The sequence below is a fragment of the Apiospora hydei genome (genome assembly GCF_038363865.1).
Source record: "Apiospora hydei strain CBS 114990 chromosome Unknown utg000009l_segment0_segment0, whole genome shotgun sequence".
Lineage (NCBI taxonomy): Eukaryota > Fungi > Ascomycota > Sordariomycetes > Amphisphaeriales > Apiosporaceae > Apiospora > Apiospora hydei.
The window spans coordinates 1,069,191-1,087,863 of record NW_027117368.1 but is presented as its reverse complement, the minus strand read 5'-3'; the positions used below and the strand labels follow the sequence as shown (position 1 = coordinate 1,087,863).

General features: G+C 53.6%; 4 protein-coding genes across 4 annotated transcripts; 2 read left to right on the top strand and 2 right to left on the bottom strand.

Annotated features, from left to right (window-relative positions):
• Positions 1–1,808: 1,808 nt before the first annotated feature.
• Positions 1,809–2,963, top strand: PG997_012096 (FAD binding protein; the record flags this gene model as incomplete). Its single annotated transcript, XM_066816410.1, has 1 exon — positions 1,809–2,963. The coding sequence occupies one exon, from the start codon at positions 1,809–1,811 to the stop codon at positions 2,961–2,963; it is 1,155 nt and encodes a 384-aa protein (XP_066662102.1).
• Positions 2,964–3,272: 309 nt separating this feature from the next.
• Positions 3,273–4,335, bottom strand: PG997_012095 (uncharacterized protein; the record flags this gene model as incomplete). The annotated part of the gene is made up of 2 exons (XM_066816409.1): positions 3,273–4,191; positions 4,310–4,335. The coding sequence occupies 2 exons, from the start codon at positions 4,333–4,335 to the stop codon at positions 3,273–3,275; spliced, it is 945 nt and encodes a 314-aa protein (XP_066662101.1).
• A 2,230-nt stretch (positions 4,336–6,565) lies between these two features.
• PG997_012094 (Transcription factor) lies at positions 6,566–8,660 on the bottom strand (the record flags this gene model as incomplete). The annotated part of the gene is given in 6 exon segments (XM_066816408.1): positions 6,566–7,046; positions 7,058–7,297; positions 7,359–7,721; positions 7,779–7,903; positions 7,942–8,245; positions 8,281–8,660. 6 exon segments carry the CDS (start codon positions 8,658–8,660, stop codon positions 6,566–6,568), a joined length of 1,893 nt encoding a protein of 630 aa, XP_066662100.1.
• A 6,767-nt stretch (positions 8,661–15,427) lies between these two features.
• Positions 15,428–16,087, top strand: PG997_012093 (uncharacterized protein; the record flags this gene model as incomplete). The annotated part of the gene is made up of 3 exons (XM_066816407.1): positions 15,428–15,466; positions 15,530–15,582; positions 15,637–16,087. The coding sequence occupies 3 exons, from the start codon at positions 15,428–15,430 to the stop codon at positions 16,085–16,087; spliced, it is 543 nt and encodes a 180-aa protein (XP_066662099.1).
• Between the last annotated feature and the right edge of the window lie 2,586 nt (positions 16,088–18,673).

The window sequence follows — 18,673 nt, the reverse complement described above, 5'->3', positions numbered from 1 at the left end:
CGATCCGACGCTCTCTTGGAGGGCTGGAAGCCGAGATGCTAGCCCGACCGAGCCAGTCAGAGGCTCAGAGCCAACTGCCTGCCGCTAAGCATTCCTCGCAGCGCCCCTGCCGGACGTGTGGACACGGGGCCCTGAGCGGTTCTAATGAAGAAGGCAATCAACGCGTCGCATTTCTGGGGATTCTCGCCTCCGGTTTCCCGCGTCATGTAGCACTAGCTGCTAGCCTAAGGCTTGACTGTGAAGATATATTTAGCAACGTGGGGTTATCTGCCAGCCGACATGACACGAAGAAAAACGAGGCTGTGATCTTGATAGAGTGATGGTCCATCAGGGAGCAGTTGCATTATTGGTGCGCTGAACATGTCCCGAGTCATGAGTCTTGCAATGACATCGTAGCATCTGCCCGACAGGACGAATCTAGATAAAACTTCAGAGAAAAGGAAAACGGAAGAAAGACAGAAGAAAAAGAACAGACGAGAAGGGGCCGAACAAAATTGCGATGTTCATCGTGCAAGTCTGCAATGATGTAAGCTTGGAGGTGTAAGCCTGGCGAACGATAGTGTGTTCAACTGACAACGCGAATTGAACCCACCTGGAAGCCTGGCCTTCCATGGCGGGTGGGGAGGTTTCAATACGTGGAAAACAAAATGGATTGATGGCACCGCCACAATCTGAAACGCAGTTTCGAACCGTGCATGTGGAGAGAGAGAGTGGACGAACCCTTGACTTGACATGGCTCAAAAACGAGGCGCGCGCCATATCTGTCAAATGCAAGTTGATTGCAAACTCTATCTTCGAGCAAGTCCAGGCTTTCTGTTGTAGCATCAAGGGTTTGTATGGGACGTCGCCAGTGGTGAGGAAGGAGGATGACCTGATCGAGGCAGGCCGCCACCATAATTGGGTTCATTGCGCCCCCAAGCACCCCATAAGCACACCCCAATGCAGTGAAACAACACTTTATTGCTCTGCTGCTATTATCGATGGCCAACGTATGGTGTCGGTATATGCGGCCCGTCATTGTTCATTCAAACCAAGGACCGAGGACCCCAGGTTAAGTAGCCAGAACGTAGCCTGGGAAACAATTGGCTTACTCGGTTGACACGTCGCTGTCTGTCCATGTCCCACAATGCAGCAAAAGCACGGGGGGCCGGCAGTACGCCCCTGTGCAGTAAGCTGCTGTGTTTGCTTCAACAACGACGCAAAAAGTACCAATGCGAACCAGCCTTCTTGCTCTCGATCCAAATATCACATGTACAAATGCCGCAATGCAAGCACAAGGATGCTGCAGCGATTTGCCCTATTTCTTAGTCTTCAATAGTTGGTCACTTCCTCGGCCGTTATTGCAGGCCGCGCGCAGAGCTAGCTTGGCAGCCTGCCCAAACCGCCCAAACCGCCTGATAAGGCGCTCTGCTTAGCTAATACCCGCGCGGGAATCCTTTGTAATCCCTTCATCCCGTAATTTCGTTCCTTTGAAATCAAGCACACCGCATTCTTGCTTGGTGCCCTTTGGAGGGGAAATGATGATTATTCGGGTGACAAATTGCGAGAAAGAGCCGGGCTCCTGCTGTCCCAAGAATTTCATGGTGTAGCCTCGCTATAAAGTTGTATCGGTCCGCCGTCGCTTTGACCGTTGACCCAAAACACCCATTGTATAACAGTTGCTATTGCATAAGACACCATCGTACAACAAACAACAACAGCAACAACCCCAGCGCTTTCCTGAGATCTGGACACGGCTCGATCCGCTTGACTTGTTCTACTTCTTTCTTAAAAAGAGTAACGAAATCACACGAAGAAGGGAAAACAAGATGTCAAAGACCGTCGTTGTCCTCGGCGCCGGCCTGGGAGGTATCCCAGTCGCCCACTGGCTGGCAGCTAAGTCTACACAAACCGACCCAGACCTGCGGGTGGTCCTCGTCGCGCCCAATGACGAGTTCTTCTGGAACATTGCATCTCCTCGCGTGGTGATACCCGGCGCCATGGGCGAGGACAAGGTCCTCTACAACATCCCTGCGGCCTTTTCCAAGTACAGCCATGACAAGTTCGAGTTCGTCCCCGGAAAGGCGGAGTCGTTGCATCCCGACGCCAATTCCGTCACGGTGGCCTTGAACGACGGCACCAAGCGCGATATCGCATACCACACAGTCATCATCGCCACCGGTTCAGACGCCAGGGACGGCATGCCATGGAAGGCCGTGGGTACCAGTCAGCAGACCCGCGACGCCATCTCTCAACTGCGAGACCAGATTGAAAAGGCCTCGTCGATTGTCGTGGGTGGGGCTGGCATCACGGGTGTGGAACTTGCCGGAGAGCTGGGTTACAGCTATGCAAAGTCCGGAGCTAAATCCATCACCATCATTTCCGCCGACTCATTGCCCCTGGAGAGCCGCATAATGAAGTCCACCCGCGAGACGGCCAAGAAGGAGCTCGAGAAGCTTCAAGTCAAGGTCATCTCCAATGCGCGCATTTCTGGCATCAATGATTCCGAGGGAGGCAAAGTCGTCGAACTCACGAAGGCGGATTCCACAAAGGTCGAGCTGAAAACCGACCTGTTCATCCCGGCTTATGGTATCAAGTTCAACACCGAGTTTGCGCCGCCGGAGATGCGGGATGATGGTGGGCGCTTGCATCAGGATACCTTCCTGCGAGCTCCCAAGTACAAGAATGTCTTCATCGTTGGGGATGCGGGAAATCTTCAGGTCGCACAGGCGGCCACTCTTGGCGCCCAGGTTGAATATTTGGCAAAGCAGTTCGAAGCATACTTCAAAGACGGCAAAGTCGAGGAGTACAAGCCGGATCCCAAGATTATGCTGGCACTCTCAATCGGACCGTCCCGAGCCACTGGTCAGTTGGGAACCTGGAAACCTTTCAGCTTGCTATTATGGTGGTTCAAAGCTCGAACTATGGGGACGGACAGTGCAGATGATTTCGTCCAGGGAGTTAAGATTCTTAAGACCAAATAGTCTTTGCGGTTGTGAAGGCAGTGTAAGCTGTATGGTCCCAGGTGTTTCGGTCTAGGTTTACATGTGTGAATCCTGGAAATGACACTCTGCAGCTCTTTCCAAGCTTTTCGGTGGGTAGCGTTGATATAGATGTCGTGGTTTCTATCATGGTTATAATGGTGTAACACCGCCTTAATAAGAATGCGTTGATTCCGTACCGCGACCTGGAAGTGATGTAGCTGATGCTGAAGTGGTGCCCGGCAATAAAAGGGCTTCAAGCTCGATCTGAGTCGAATGTAATTAATGGCCAGCAAGAATCTAAAAGAGGTGTCATCGTGCATACATATTTGGGAGACAGCACATGGAGTAAATCCTGGAGCTCCCATTCTCATTCCGGACTCGTCTCTCTCGAGCTTGGTTCATCCGCACCTCCTCCACCGGCGCCTTTCGCTTCCGTTGCTTTTCCCGGCGTTTGAGCTTCTTTGCCCGGTTGAGCCTCTTCTTCTTCTCCTTCAGATGCTCTTCCTTGTCGGCAAGCTTCTTCTTCGCAGCCTCTTCCTTTTCCCGCTTGGCCTTCTCCCGCGTGCGCAAGAGGACTCTTCGCTTCTTACCGGGCCGCGTCTTCTTGCTCTCACCCATGGTCGTGTCCTCTGCGCCACCGGCGTCGGGCAGGGTCTTGGCGTTTTTGTCTGCTGTGACGGTGATCTTGGTGACCCTCCAGGGCTTCTCAAGTCCCCATTTTCGCTGCTTGGCATTGGCCAGCAGATACTCTGTGCTCACCGCTGCAAACTTGTATTGCGCCATGGTCTCCTGATCTGGCTTGCCGGCCAGATAGTATGATTGTGGTCTCCTGGGCACGACGAACTCGGCTTTGCCGCCTACCTGGGTCTCGTCACCCTGCTTAATGACAACGGTATGCGAGGGTTCTTCATCACGGAACAGACGAAAAGTGAATGCAACCTCGTCTGGGTTGCTCTCGTCTGTCGCAAGCAGTTCCCCATTGGTCCCAGCAGGAGGGCCATTGGCTCCTTCGTCTGAAGCAACTGCCGTCCCCGATTTCTGGGCCGGAGTATCAGCAACGCCCGGGGCAGGTAATGAGGATGGCGATAAGATGTCCAGATCTAGCAGGCCAGCTAATTGCGCCCTCAGTCGCTCGCGCAGCTCTGTATCCACCTGCCCATCCTGGCCCATCAAGTCGTCATCATCAGCATCAGACGATGCGGAGCTGTACAGGTCTTCTCTCCTGACTCTGTACACGCCAACCCATTAGTTTCGGTGGTCTTCCTCAAGAACAGCTGCAGAAAAAAAAAAAAAAAAAAAAAAAACAGGAGCCGATGCTGCTGGGTAATTGACGCAATGGAACTAACCGCTTAGCCTCGGGGATGTCAAACATGATGGATATTGCTTGACACAACAAGCAAAGCTGTGACACGTATAGACTGTGTATTAATGCCCGGGTTGGGGGAGGAAAATTCTTCTCCCTTCGTCCTGCGAAGGGTTGTCGCAGTTGACGATGAAACGTATGGATCGCGCGCGCGCGTGGGTGCAGATAAGAATGCAAGTGCAGGGTAGATCTCATCTGATCAAATAAACCGAGATTTGAAATTCGTTCGTCGACAGACTGAAAGGCTGCAGGCAAGCCTTGGGGTTCCAGTTTATTTTGGGTTGAGGTGGTATCGGGGGAGGAGAAGAAACGGGAGCCAATGGAAAGGCCGACAGATAAGAAGTAATAGAGGGCGATAACGAAGCCATACTCCTAAAAAGGAGCGTGTCACGAAGACTAGCAGAGCCACATGGTCAAGGGCCTAGCGCAGCGGCACAAGCCTGGTCGAAGCCCACAGCACAGGGCAAGTCTACCGCGCTGGCGGGACCCATGAACGGAACACCATGCTGTCCATGTCTGATCGACGCCCGCCAAAGGGACGCCCGTCAGTCGACTGCATCCTCACATCTCGTCTCCGCGTCCTGTTTTCCTGCCAGGCACGCAAGTACCGTTGCACCCGTTCAAGTCTCCGACGTGCGATGGGAGGGATCTGCCTGCTTGACAATGCCTGACTTTTGTGATCAATCATAAGTTTCAGCAACCCCCTTGAGATTTGGAGGTCCAGGAGGCCGGGTTGTTGAGACGGCCCCGTCGGCTGGTGGACACCAGAATGCGGTCTGCATGTACGGTGATCGAAATGCCCAGGAATCTGTGTAGAACATCATCCTCCAACAGGGTATACATGCGGGCTCGCCAATGATTTGCACAAGGGATTACTGCACTTCCAATAAAATTCTCCTTTTCATTTCCACGGGGACTCCGGCCGGGGCCTCGAGATCGGTCAAAGTAAAGTAGGTGCAGTCAGTATATGTATTGGTATTTTCCCCTCCTCGTATAATTGCTATCATCCGCCTCCTGCAGCCAGCCGGAATAGCTCACCTGTTTACCTGGCCATCCATCCCATATTCCTCTCTTTTTCGTTGCCGTCTGTGTTGTTACTCTTTTCCTCCCTTCCTTTGGCACAAGCACATACACGCTCGTATATGCGCATCCATTGCCAACCATCATTCTACCCAATTGATGTTCCCGGTCTCTGGCATGGTGTTTGCTGCCGTCGAGTACCTTCCCTGCCGTGCATGAGATCATGCGACCGCCTTCCTTTTCGCCAACCCAGCAACGCCACCGACTCTCGTTTTGAAAAGGATGGCTTCCGGCTTCAACCACCATCAGCCCATGGAGGAGAGAGGAACACACCACTACCCAGCCCGGGCAGTCTCCCGGACGTATACCACACTTGACACAACATGGGCAAACACCACTCATATTCCACCATGTCCCTCCTCGGCCACTGAAGCGCGCCCATCCAATTCCGGGACCTTTTTCACACACAAGGGCACACTCGAATTCCATCATCCACCAGGGCACACACGCTTCAACACAATTGGATCTTTCTTCTTCTTTCTCTTGATTGCTTCTCTCTCTAACGACAAGGGGATATCGAACAAATAATGATGTGTGCAGCCCAGAGAGCCTAACGCCGGTGTCCGCCTTTTTCGACGAACTGTGCCGTTTCCTTTTCTCCTCTCGCGCGAGAAGGAAAACCCGTGATAACCAAACAGGAGGGGGTAAAAGCCATACACTTTATACAAAGTCGGGGTGGTTGGTAGGGACCGCCATAAAAACAACAACAACAAAACAACCAGCTTGCCAACTGGTGGTATGACAGAGGCTCGACAAAATCCACCGACGCCGACGAACCAAAAAGGCTCTTTCCAACAAACAAAGTATTACACACCTAGTAGTGTGGTCCTCTCTTTCTCTCTCTTGTGTAAGAGGGTAGCCGACTCCGATATCCGGCCTACCATGGGTACGCCCTTTTTTTTTCGAAGAGACGCCCTTGCCTCTAAGTTCCACCGCCCGAGCTCGTTCCCCGGCTCGTTATTCGATCATTAATTACGTATGTATAGGTATTGTTCGGGTATGTTACAGATGGGGGTATTATAAGGTATGTGGGTGGTAGTGCTTCAGTCTCGACCCCGGAACGAATCCACGCTCAGGTTGATCGAGCAGAATGGTATAAGTCTCAACATCTAGTGGAGGAGTAGGTGGTGGGATATTAGGACGCGACTGGGCCACTGTCTTAGGAGGGGCTCCAGCCGTAGTTGCCATACCCGGCCGGGGCCGCGTGGTGGTCCGTCTTCAGAGGCGGCATGGCGTGACCAGACTTGTACTGGTCTTGGTAGCCACCGTATGGGCGGCTCTCCGGGTTGTGGTATGCCTGGACCGAGGCGGTCTCACCCGCGGTGGTGGTCCAGCTGTTGGGAGGCGGGTAGTAGTCGCGCGTCGGCTGATGGTGGCCAGCCGAGCTGCTATCACCAGTGGTATAGGCGGTGGGAGAGCCCATCTGGCTCTGGTTGTTATTAACCGGGACATATGATCCGTATCGGTATTCCGACGTTTCGTTGTTCGATATGGAGCCGGCGCTGTGTACCGAGGTATGGCTCGCGTGGCGAGGGCTCTTCGAAGGCCGCCCGCTCTCCACGTATCTCGGCACGTTCAGATTATGGTCATGGGGCGCACCCATGGAGGAAGTCGAGACCGACAATTGAGGCGGGGCAGAGCTTCCAGGGACGTATGCGTATTGTGTCCGTATCGAGGGGGCTGCTCGCTAGCAACCATAGAGAGCTGCACCGGCGGCATCGACGACTGCAGAGGCATCTCTTGCGGCTCCGTGCTGTAGCCCGGGGGTCCAGAAAGCGGCATCTTCTGGTAGGAATCCGCAGGAATGCTGGTAGGAGGGTAGCTCGTTGTGGCAGACGAAGGCATCGAGGACATGGGATGTTGTCCAGGAGGGCTCCAATTCGGGTAAGAACTGCAAATCACTGTTAGCATTGCCCGCAACGAGGTCTTGCTCCCCACAAGGTTAAACTTACTTGGATCTCATGGTCATCGGGCTGCCGGGTAGCTTCGATGCGTTGAAGGTGAAAGCAGTTCGAGGCAACTCGAGGTTGAGCCCTCTTAGCTTTGATTCTTGCGGCTTCACGGCAAGAGGTCCGGCAACGACGCCCAGGCCCGTCTCGACAAGCGCCTGCCCTCTGGAACCAGCGCTCGATCCCAGAAGAGGGATCTCCTTCCTAGCCTGGAAATTCCGGGGGCTGCGACCACGGACAACGATGGGCGCCGTGGTAGACTCGGTGAGAACCGCCTTCGTTCCATCCGACAGTGTTCCGACAACCTTCAGGTGCAGCACGAAATGTTGTTGAAGCTCCTTTCTCCGTCCGTTGTTGGCAGTGGCGCTATGACAGAATTAGTACGCTGAACCGTAAGAACCTGGATCATGTGGGTTTACTTACATTCTGAATTGCAATCGCCTCCAGCCGATGGGGTAGACCGCGTACTCGCCGTCCGCTTCCGGTCCGTCCTCTTGGAAAGGGATCAGAGGCAGAGCCGCAGGCTCTTGGTCGGCCGTCTGGGGCATCTCAGGGGAGTTGGGGGAGGAGTCTTCCAGGGGATGACGATCAGGCGGACCGGGTGGCCATCCACAGACTCAATTGCGGAAATGGTAACCTCGGTGCTGGTGACTGGGACCGACTCGCCAGTCTCCTGGCGTATGACCGACAGTTGACCCCTGGGTGTTATCAAAGAGCCACTGATCTGGAACAAGTTCCTCCGGTAGCAAGTCAACTCGGGCTGTAGCAGGGAGCCGTCGCTGCCGTTGGAAGGCATCTCGGAGAGGAAGAACATGCCGTGGAGCTGTGCGGAGAGCTCCAGCTGCTGCATGCGGCCATGCTGGTCGACAATGGTGTGCTTGTCCTGCGCCCTTCGGAAGGACAGGAGCTTGTGGTCATGGTTGACGGTAAGCTTGGTGCCGTCGTCTCGGAGATCCTGAACAATTTCCTGGTAAGGGGCTGCTCGGTCTGCGAGTACGGGCGCTTCAGGTTGGGGTAGCTGTGGTGCTGCTGCAGAGGCGCGTGGTGTCTGTCAAAGGCGTCGGTCTCGTCCTGGGAGTACCTCTGGTAGGGATAAGGATGCTCGATGGGATGACCGCTCCGGGGCCGACCTGGATGTTGCGAGGAGCCGACGGTGGGATGGTGATGGAGGGAGGACTCCATGTTGCTGGGAAAGCGAGCTGATAATGGCACAGCCGATCCGCTGTAGCTCGACCAAAGACTACCGTGAGGTGCCTCCGGCTTCAACTCTGCCATAGTCGCCGTTAGTGTCGTCGTGGTGGACATGGGAGCATATCTCGATGGCCCGGTCCGAGGAGAAGAGGAAGACGTCTTGTGGTGTGTAGCCGAAGGAAGTCGGCTAAGGTGTTGCTGATCTTTTTGTAGATTCCGGTACCATCAACTGCTTGGGTCTGGATGATGCAATGGGAGGTTAAAGAGAGAGAAAGATAGTCCAATGCAATGCTTCCGTCTTTGGTCCTACCGAGTAACGTCAGGTTATGGCTTGGGTTGTATGTGAAGTCTGGATTAGAGTGAAGTTCAGGAACGCGAGGTTGCAGGGCAGAGTGTACTTGTATGGAATGGATGGCTCCGGTAGATGGTGCTAGTGGGAGGGGGTGGCTTCGTGCAAGTCGCGGCACTAAACACTATTCTTCGGGCAGTTTAACGGTTGACAAGAGCCAGGGTCTGGATGAGGACCTAATCAGGCCTAGGCAGAGGGGAGGAGATGATGGATAACCTGGGTCTAGCACAGATGTCCGAGTACATCCCACTCTGTCAGAGCTACAGGCCCGCCCTGGAGGAGCAGGACCAGGACCAGGACCAGGAGGCGGCAGCAGCAGCAGCAGCGGGCAAGCAGCACGCAGCAGCATGTGTGCGTGCGTGGGTGTGTCTGGTTCCAGGTAGGCAGGCAGGCCATGTATTGCGGTACAGTACAGTGCATCCAGCCAGGCCGTGGGTGGGAAAATCTTAAGAGAGGGCGATGGATGATCTGGGCCAGGGGGAGGGGCCACATTCCAGGACCCTCTTTGGACTGGGATTCTGATATTCCTGGACACTGAGGACACTGAGGAACCGTTGCACTCAGGCGCGGTCAAACGCCAAGGGAAGTGTCAAGGAGAGCCTCTAGGCCTATGACAGTGTTTCGAAAATCACAAACGATGATCGGAATCCCATCACTCCATGAAACGTACCAAAATGGAAGATGTCAGTCAATAATGAGGCTCTACTATGGGAGCAGCACGCAACGCAACACAACACAGTCTCTCGCTCTGTGTCGGTTTCTCTCTCTTTTCGCGCAAGAGGGCAGCGTGGTAAGTACCCAAAGTTGATAGACGAGATCAAAGCACCCGCAGTATATTACGATTATGCTTTCTGAGTACACGAGCCAGATTCTGATACCAGAGGACCCTCCCTCTCGCGCGCCTATGCCGACTTTTTTAGAGGGCCAGCCGAAGTACAGTACATGGCTGCTGCGCAGGGAACTGCTGCAGTGGGGATTGTGCGGTGCGTGTGGCAGGCTAGAGAACCGAACGGCAAAACCCTCTCTCTCTCACGGCAGCGCATGTAGGCGGACGGAGTAGGCAGGTATGGATGACATGGGTCGAGATGGGGGCACGGGGAGAATCGACTGATGGGCCCTGGAGCCATTCACAGGCAAGCCTTGTCTCTCTTGCAGCAGCACCACACACAGCAGGCAAGCAAGCAAGCACGCAGCACGCAGTAACAGGGCCACATCCCTTCCCCTTCCCATCTCGCTCTCCTCCTGCTCCTGCTGGCTCCTGTTGCCCACCCCCTCTCTACGGCTCCCACTTCCTCAAATGCTTGCCCTGGCCCCCCAACATGGCGCTGTGATTAGCCAGCAAAACCCTCCGACGGCCTCGAGAGGCCCAGCAGGCCCGCTATTTTCTAGAAGACCGTTGGGCACGTACGCCGATGAAGAACCAGAAGGGGATGGTGTGCTGACAAGGGGGCTCCCTTGGTGCTTGGCCTGCAAGAATCGGTTCATCAGTTCAAGAGATTACCCTGGACAATGAGCCAAGGATGCATAGGGTACTTACTGGACCAGGTGTGTCTAAGGTGGGTGGGCGGGCGGAGACCCAGTTGAAGCTCGCTTGGAGAAAAGCGCAGGGGGTGTTCCGCGGTGGGTGGAGAGCGCAGAAACCCCCTGCCCGTTAATGGTGAAATGCTATCGACGGGAAATTCTCTGGCGGTCTTTTTTTTCTTCTCTCTCTGTCGCTCATGTGCGTGCGTGTGTGTGTGTGTTCGCATATAGAACTGTAATGACAGCCGATCCAAGTGTTTCTATTATTACTATTGATAGGAATAACGGTCGGCCGTTTAACCCGCTTTGGGCACCGGGACACGGCAGAAAGACGATGGCAATCTAACGGATGGCCCTTCACCGACCTGCAGAGGTCCACGAGCATGACAACGGCTGTCAAATCGAGCCGACGCCGATATTAGAGCGAAAAGGTGAGATTATTCGCAGCTTGGATAGCAGGCAGTGCTGACATGGACATGTAAGATGGATATGGATGCGCGCGGTGTTGATGCGATGCGATGCGATGCGATGCACGGCTGACTGGCTGACTGACGGACTGACTGACGGGCTGACTTGCAATGGATAGATAGCTCGTGGGTGGAGGTCACACCGTTGATTACCCAAAGTGCATGTCCAATTGCACGTTCATCGGAAGACTTAGCTTCGAGGGGTTCATGATGAAACCCGTTACCCAGAGGCGCCGAGAGTCAGGCTGACTCCGCCATGATGGTCCCTAATCCATACTTGCCAAACCGGCTATCGTGTGTCCCACGCTGGAGAAGGGGATACAGGATACAGGGAAAAAACCGACCAAGAAAAAAACAAGAACAAAAACAAAACAAAAACGTGCCCATCGTCAGTTTCCTGGTGCCATGGGACTCCCGGATTAAACCAGTATATTATAGTTTATCGTCACTATAGCAAGGCGGGCTAGAGGCCAACATTTCCCAATTCGACAGGTGCGCTGTTGTGCCTGACACCGAAATAAGTAGGAGTGCCCACTGAACTAGTCAAGCAAACAAGCCGCGCGCCAATCGCAGCGGGCCCCCTTTAGCTTACTTACATGATAACTTGGTTATCGTAACGGTTGGGATCAGGGTTGGTACGTCCAACTATAGTGACGATGCAAACAAGGTGAGGGAGGATACCTACTTGGATACCCACGAAGAGCCTTTCAACCACGATCGTAGCAGTGGGTTTCCCGGAGACTTGCAGTAGCCGCAACGGTGAGCCAAGAAGCAGCAGCCCCTGGAATGATTGGGCCATTACGATATAGCGCATCGTGGGAGTCCCTTAGCCTACACGACTTGCTGGGTTAGCATGGGCCTCAACCTACCCGAACAATACGTACAGTATGGAAGCATGCCCGTACATGCCAAATTGTGTACCCTCATGGGAAAACAGATATCGCACAGACGAGAGAGCAGCCGACTGACGACCGTTTCCCATCACCCAGGCACGACAACTTTAGCCGCATCCATCCCTAGCACCTACTTAGTCCGCTCAGCGGCACGCGTCTACGGTGCCGAGTTCGTTACCTAGATTGTTCAAGGTGCCGCCGCCGGTAGTAGTAGTAATAGTAGTAGTTTCAAGGCGATGATGCAATAGGCATCCCATCCATCCTTCCCCCATCCACCCATCCGTCCTGCGAGACTCGAATCTTCCTGGCTCTGCAGCCTCGCTCGCCGCCTGTAACAAAAGGCCAGACAAGGCTAGATGCAGCGGTGGACGGCTCCAAGCTTCCAGCTGCTCCCACCCCCATTGACTTTCATCTCCTAAGTGGGACTCGCCTCACGGCAATTTGTCCGCGGTCGTTCGCGAGTCAAAGAGACGAGAGGGGGTCTATAGAGCTTGTTGTTAAGGAGGCGACTCACGCTCGACACAACGTTCGTGGAGACGACGACTAGTCGAGTATGCATCACGGAAAGGCACATGCAAAGTACATTATAATCTTGCTTCCGGGTGCGTCACGTACGTCGAGACTGTTACGCTGCACTCCACATTGGGCGTGTTGCGACGGGTCCTGTCAGGGGAATCACCGGGCATTTTCTTCTGTCTTGAGAGATCTTCCAGAGCACCGTTACATCCTGCTGGCTTGGTGGGCTCGAACGGCAGTCGACAAAAGGCCCCTGGATCCTCCCAATCCCGTCGAGAAAAGTAGGCAGCGTTTTATTCGTTCCTTGAGTTGATCCAACTGAGCTAGCCCGCATTGGGCGAGGGACTGATGTCAGTTTCTGGCAGCCTCAACCCACTCCGGCATGGAATACGACATCATTGTTCCAGAACAAGCGCGTTAGGATCTGCTCGAAACGCGAGTAACAGTTCAGTGGGGTGATCTCGAAGCATCGAAGAACTATTTCTCCGACTGCGAATGTCACCAGTCTGCCCAAGACTTGCCTCTGCTTGGGCTTGCTGTGGCAGATTCAGTCGGGGGTCGTTCGACGCTGCTCGCGGCAAACAAAGAGAGCCATGCCATCCTCTCGGAGGTCGCTTAACGGCTGCAGCTTCCCCTTCCCAATCCCTGGAGCAGCCAGATAAGACCTGTCGACAGCTTCATGCATGTGATTGAACGCAGGCCGAGATTACTCGACGTTTTCCATGGCTATAACGGACCCGGCTTAATGGGTATATCTGTAGTTTAATATAGCACAGACCAGACCACACAGACCCTGTCACTGCCTCCAAAAAGTGGTCCCTCGCCCTCGTCCCTCGTCGAGAAGGGAGCTGTACTGTGCAGTGACTGTGTATGTGTGTCTAGGTGTGTGACCTGGATATCTGATATGGGGTAGTGGCGGCTTTGCTCGCTGCTTACTGCATGCGGACACAGGAGGCGTGACCACGAGCAAAGTATTGAACAGCTCGCAGCATTTCCGCACCGCAGCTCCATGAGACATACTCACTCATAAGAGCAGCGTTTATCTGCTATTGCTCGTGCTTGTACGACCGGTCAGATGCCCTATATCACGGCATCTGCCATCAAATAGTCGATATTAGAGGCTCCAGAAGGACTGCGTCGTCACAACGATTAGAAGACCGTCTTCGGCTGTCATATAGAGCGCCGTCGGTGATAATGCGACATATATCGCTCTAGCGTCAGGGCAAATGTGCCGGGTCTCGGGGGTGTCGGAATTGGACGACAGACAGCCAGGGCCGGGCATCCTTCGCTTGCGAAACGAGGGGACAAGCTTCAAACAAGGAAACACACCTAGAATGTCTTTGTTTTTTGATTTTCTGGGCTGGTTAATCATTTAGGAAGCGCTGCGTCGAGCTAGTTGTCTACAGGCAGGCCTTTGCTGATCATTGTTCATCCAGCCTGACGATGTATCGTATCTGCGTACACAGTTCGTATCTTCGTACGTATGGCAAGATGTAGATGTAAATGTAAATGTAAGTAGCGCCTTGCCTTGCCTTGCCTTGCCTTGCCTTGCCGAGCCAACCCTGGGCCGATTGGGATGGATTTGCCCATGCTGCCCTGGCCTCGTTCGTGTTTTTCTCCGGGGCTTGCCTGCTTGCTTTTGCTCATCATGGCCGCCATGGAAGGGCCTGCATAGGGTCAAATTAGCTAAGCCGCATGAAGAGAATATGTCCGACCGGCAGACTCCATTTGGCGGAAGATCCCCAGTCCCGCACTAAGCAGTCAGCTTGATCAAGCAATCGTTGTCCTTGCCGACGTCCAAAGAAAGAAAAGTGGTGCGCTGCTCAGGCGCTGCTCATGTCCGTCGGTCTCCATAATAACAGTAACAGAAGCCGCCACCGCACCACGGCATGGCATTTGCTATCCGACACCAGCTGCCGCCCCAGCCTAACCTCTCAGTAGCGTGAAGCTGTTCAGGGTCCTGGCCGCAGCGAACCCAGCAGCTAAGGTTTTAGAGCCGGTCTTTTTCTTTTTTCTCGGCCGACTGGACACTGATGAATACCGGTTGTTCATCGGCAGCTGGGCATCTACCGGTAGCACTCTCCTTCTTGTTGCAGCGCAATAGCTTCTCTATATGTCCTGGAAGTATAAACCACTCGGGATGGAACTGTTTTATTAGCATCGAATGTTTACCTTGTTTTCTCGGGATCTTTCCCGGATTTTCATGCTACGGTGCCAACATTGATCCCGACGAACTTGCACGAAGTAAACAATCTTGGATCTGAAATTTTGACGAGCTGCAAAGCGATACCGCAAGCTCGCGCAGACAGGGTGAACCCGTCTTTGGCTACGGTCTGGATTATCACCTGACCAGGTGGCCGAGTCAGTAAGCACCAGCCTCCAAAATGTCCTCCTGTGCAGTCGTATTAAGGTGAAAATGAATTTGCACGTGGGCAATATCAACTTCACTCTGGTGCAAAATGAATCGTCGACCAATAATGCCGTCGGTAGGAACTCGAAACAAAAATTGGGCAACGTTAGGTAGTGCTGTGCAGCCTGGCCAGGCGGACCGGGAATGATCCCGTAATGTAAAATTCCGATGATCCTTTCCGGGTGGATGGTGGGAAATGCCAGAGTCGCAACAGAAACAAACCCAGATTGACCTGATCAGCATGAAGAATGCGACATAGGAGATATTCAGCAGTGTAGTAGAAGCTGACTTGACATGTCTGACAGCTTTCCCATCGTGACCTTCGGGGGCGAGACCACAGTTGCAAGTCAGATACTGTGCGGCCGCGGCTTATTCCAAGCGAGGGTCCCCATTTAGGCATAGGGGGTTCAGTGTTAGACTAGGGTGGGTGCACAAGAACAAGGGGTCTGCATGCGGGGCCAGCGAGAACTTCGCCTTGCTGGCTGGTCCAAACTTCGAATCCTAGCAACAGGCCTAGGCGATCCCTCAGCAAGGAAGTCCTGTCTGTCTTGAGATGTGTATACATAGGGGCTAGGGGCAGGAGGAAGAGGATATTGAGGGGGGGGCGTTGAAGTTTCAAACTATATCGTACCTCGACCATAGCAACTTCCAGGGCCAAGGGGGAGACAGGCAGGGCCAAGGGGGAGAATATGTGGAAGATAGGGAAACGGCATGGAATCGAAAGAATGGAGGATGGACAGCAACAGCAACAGCAACGGCGGCCGGTAAGACTCGAACCGAGCCGGGTTCCCGTTGTGACGAGATTGCATCAATCCTACCGTACCCAGGTGGCTTGGTACACAACACCTGCATCATCTACCCCAGAAGTGAACGGTCAAGTGTGAGTGAGAGAGGGAGTCTGGGAGCGGAAGTGAGAGTCGCTGCTACAGTACAGAGATGCTCAACTCCATGCCGCTGTTGTCGGCATCGGTGCTTTCTTTGGGATCTGGGCCACGCAAGCCCATTGGACAGAGCCGACTACCGACATGCAAAAGCAGAAGGAAAGCGCTGGTTCACCCACCTTTCCGGCGAGCAGCTGCATGTGGCCGTTGGCCCAACGGGGCAGTTGCTTCTTCGACCGTAGACGTACAGCAAGCAAGCAGGTGCTGGGTGCGGCGTTGGTTGGCTGGTTGGTTGGTTGGTTTGGCCGTCCATACACCAAATTGATTTCCAAATATTGCCCCAATACATCCGTGATCGGTGGCTACGGTAGACATCAAGCCGGCCGCCATTGGGCCAAAGTACCCTCAGCTTGGTCAGAACAGGCCACACTTGCAGAATCTTTTACAGTAGTTTGCGACTATGACGCTGCTAGCAGCTCGCTAAAAAACGGTCGTCCGTTTTAAGGCTGCTCCCGCATTTTGATAGGTTCTGCATGTCTCGTTCGTTCCGTTCGTTCATTGAGTATCTACTTGACTTTCTACCTACATACCTATTTGGAGGTCTGGCCATGGCCGGGCGGGCACCCATACCAGAATTCGACGTGCGTGTGCGTGTGCGTGTGCGTGTAGGAATAAGCAGTTGGACATTGCGCAGGTTGCAATATACCATCATCGCCAATACAGCACCACTTAGTTCCCCATCACATCAACCGTGATCGATCTGAGGTCACACTCAACGAAGGGTGTACCTGGTACCGTCACTTCTCCCCCTTACCCATATCCTTGCCCTTGCTGATCCTAGCCTATCGGAGAGCAGACCCAAGACAGGATTAACGCATTCTGTGGGCCACAGCAGTACATCATTACTTTGCAAATGTCGATGTACACATTTATGACTTATTATGTATCTTCATTGGTCTTGCGCCTGTGTTCAGTGACAGGCGGAGAGCCGTCGTCATGTCTTTTCACCACCTGAGCTCGGCAGACGTGGTCAGCTAAACCTCCAAATCTCCGAACACGACAAGCAGATCCGTCACTAGTAGATGACTATGTCCTCCGGTCGCTTTTGCTTTTTTCTTTCTTTTCCGGCAACGCTCTAGTAGTATCTGTCCGTCTACCGTCTACAACGGCCTATGACGTAGGGGGGAGTTACACATGCACCCTCTCGCAGCATTACGCCTCGCTTACATATGCGCAGGCTCGATATATGAGATAGACACTTGATGTTCATAGGCTCAGTCAGCGCCTGGCGCAGATCGTGGTGGTAGTTGGAGAAGCTACTACTACACTGCCAACCCAGCCTACCAGCCGGTTCCTCCCTCTGTGAGTGATGCCGTAACATCCGCTAAGCTCAGTTATACATGAGCAGCACAATCAGGCGCTGTTCTGTTTGGTGGGAGGGAAGAAACAAACAGGACAGATGGCGCTGTATCATCCCGCCCAACTTCTATTTTTGTTTGTTGGGTGTGTCTAGTAGTATGATAGAGACTGTGAATGGAACAGTAAATTGATCGCCTACTCTCAGCCACAGCCGATTAGACTTTGAATGTGGTGTAATTGCGCCTTCCCCAGATATCTCCAATTTGGATTTTTATTTATTTAGGAGATGCTTTCCAGGATCCCATCCCGCGTCCTGGGTTAAGGCCTGGCAGCCTGGGTTCAGTCCTGGGTGCAGTCCCTGGACAATCCCAATTTACCTGTACAATACCCAAGCTCCCAGCCCACCCAAATCAATCAATCAATCAATCTCAACCACATCTTCCCTAGCCGACCAAGAAAACCCCACGCCTCCTCAACTCCCAGCCAAAAAACGATATCGCCTTTGGGATTTGGGGACTTGGAACACACTGACCGCCCGGCACTGCCTCGTTTTCCCATTAATCTCATCTAAAAACCACTCGGCCGCAATCTTGCGAGGCGTGATGCCGACAACAGAAGGACATGCAGACATGCTGGCCCGGCCGCTCCACACTGCCTGGACGGATTTTCCAAAAGCCCATTGTTTCCCGTATCTTCTCCATCCGCACGGCCAATATTTCGCATTGGCGCCCGGCGCATGATGTTTTTCTCTATTAAGCCCACTGCGCTTCGTCATGCACATATCAAAGAGCCAACGCAAGCCACAAAATGACTCGCGCATATATTCCAAGTTGGGCCATTCCGTGATCAATATTTGGCCGTTATGCCTTGTTTGAACCATTCAATAGTGTCTTTCGGTACCTGCTATTACCACTACCGGTGTCATCCCCCCGCAGTTGACAGCAATGCCACGCCGCTGGGCGCCTCATATCCGTTGTCCGGTTTTTTTCCTCACTCTCCCATTCTGGAGATACATACCTACTCCCGGCCCTCACATTTCTTCTGGATGATTAACAGCTGACAGACAGCAGGACCGCGAAGCGCCTTCCTGTCCCGGCGTCGAGCATCAAATATGGGCAAGGTAATGCACTATCGTCTCGGCTCCCCCTTTTGCTCATGTCTTGTGCGGGCCACTGCTCATATGCACTGCTTACCGAAATGATAGGCAGTCAAGACTTGGAGAGAGGCCTGCGAGGCTATATTTCGGCTTTGTTATGCACTGCAGCTTCTGGATTCGTGTAGTAGCCAGTGAATGCAAGAGCCGATTTGTACAAACGGACTTTAACCATGGCCAATCTCCTCCACCACCGACCCAACACTGTACATGTCGCTAACCACTAGGAGCAAGGTACGGCTACCGCCGATCTCTGTTTTTGGATAGCACCATGGAATTGCCAGTACGGTCCAACCACTCCGTGTACGTCGTCTGGTTCTGGCATATGTACGAGAGCCGGCCCAGCAGCACGTCTCATCACTCTCTTACCCACCCTTTACGTTGACGCAGATGCGTCTTGGGAATATCTCGAGGTCCTGCAGGCTGCAGGTAAGCCAACCACCTCCTCTTTCCATACGCAGCACGCGGGCCAGTCATCAATCATCGTGCAGAGCTCGTATGATGTGACGGCTACACACCAAAATATCCACCCCACGTGTAGAGTCTTCGATCGCATGCACAAATCCCGTTGCCAACTG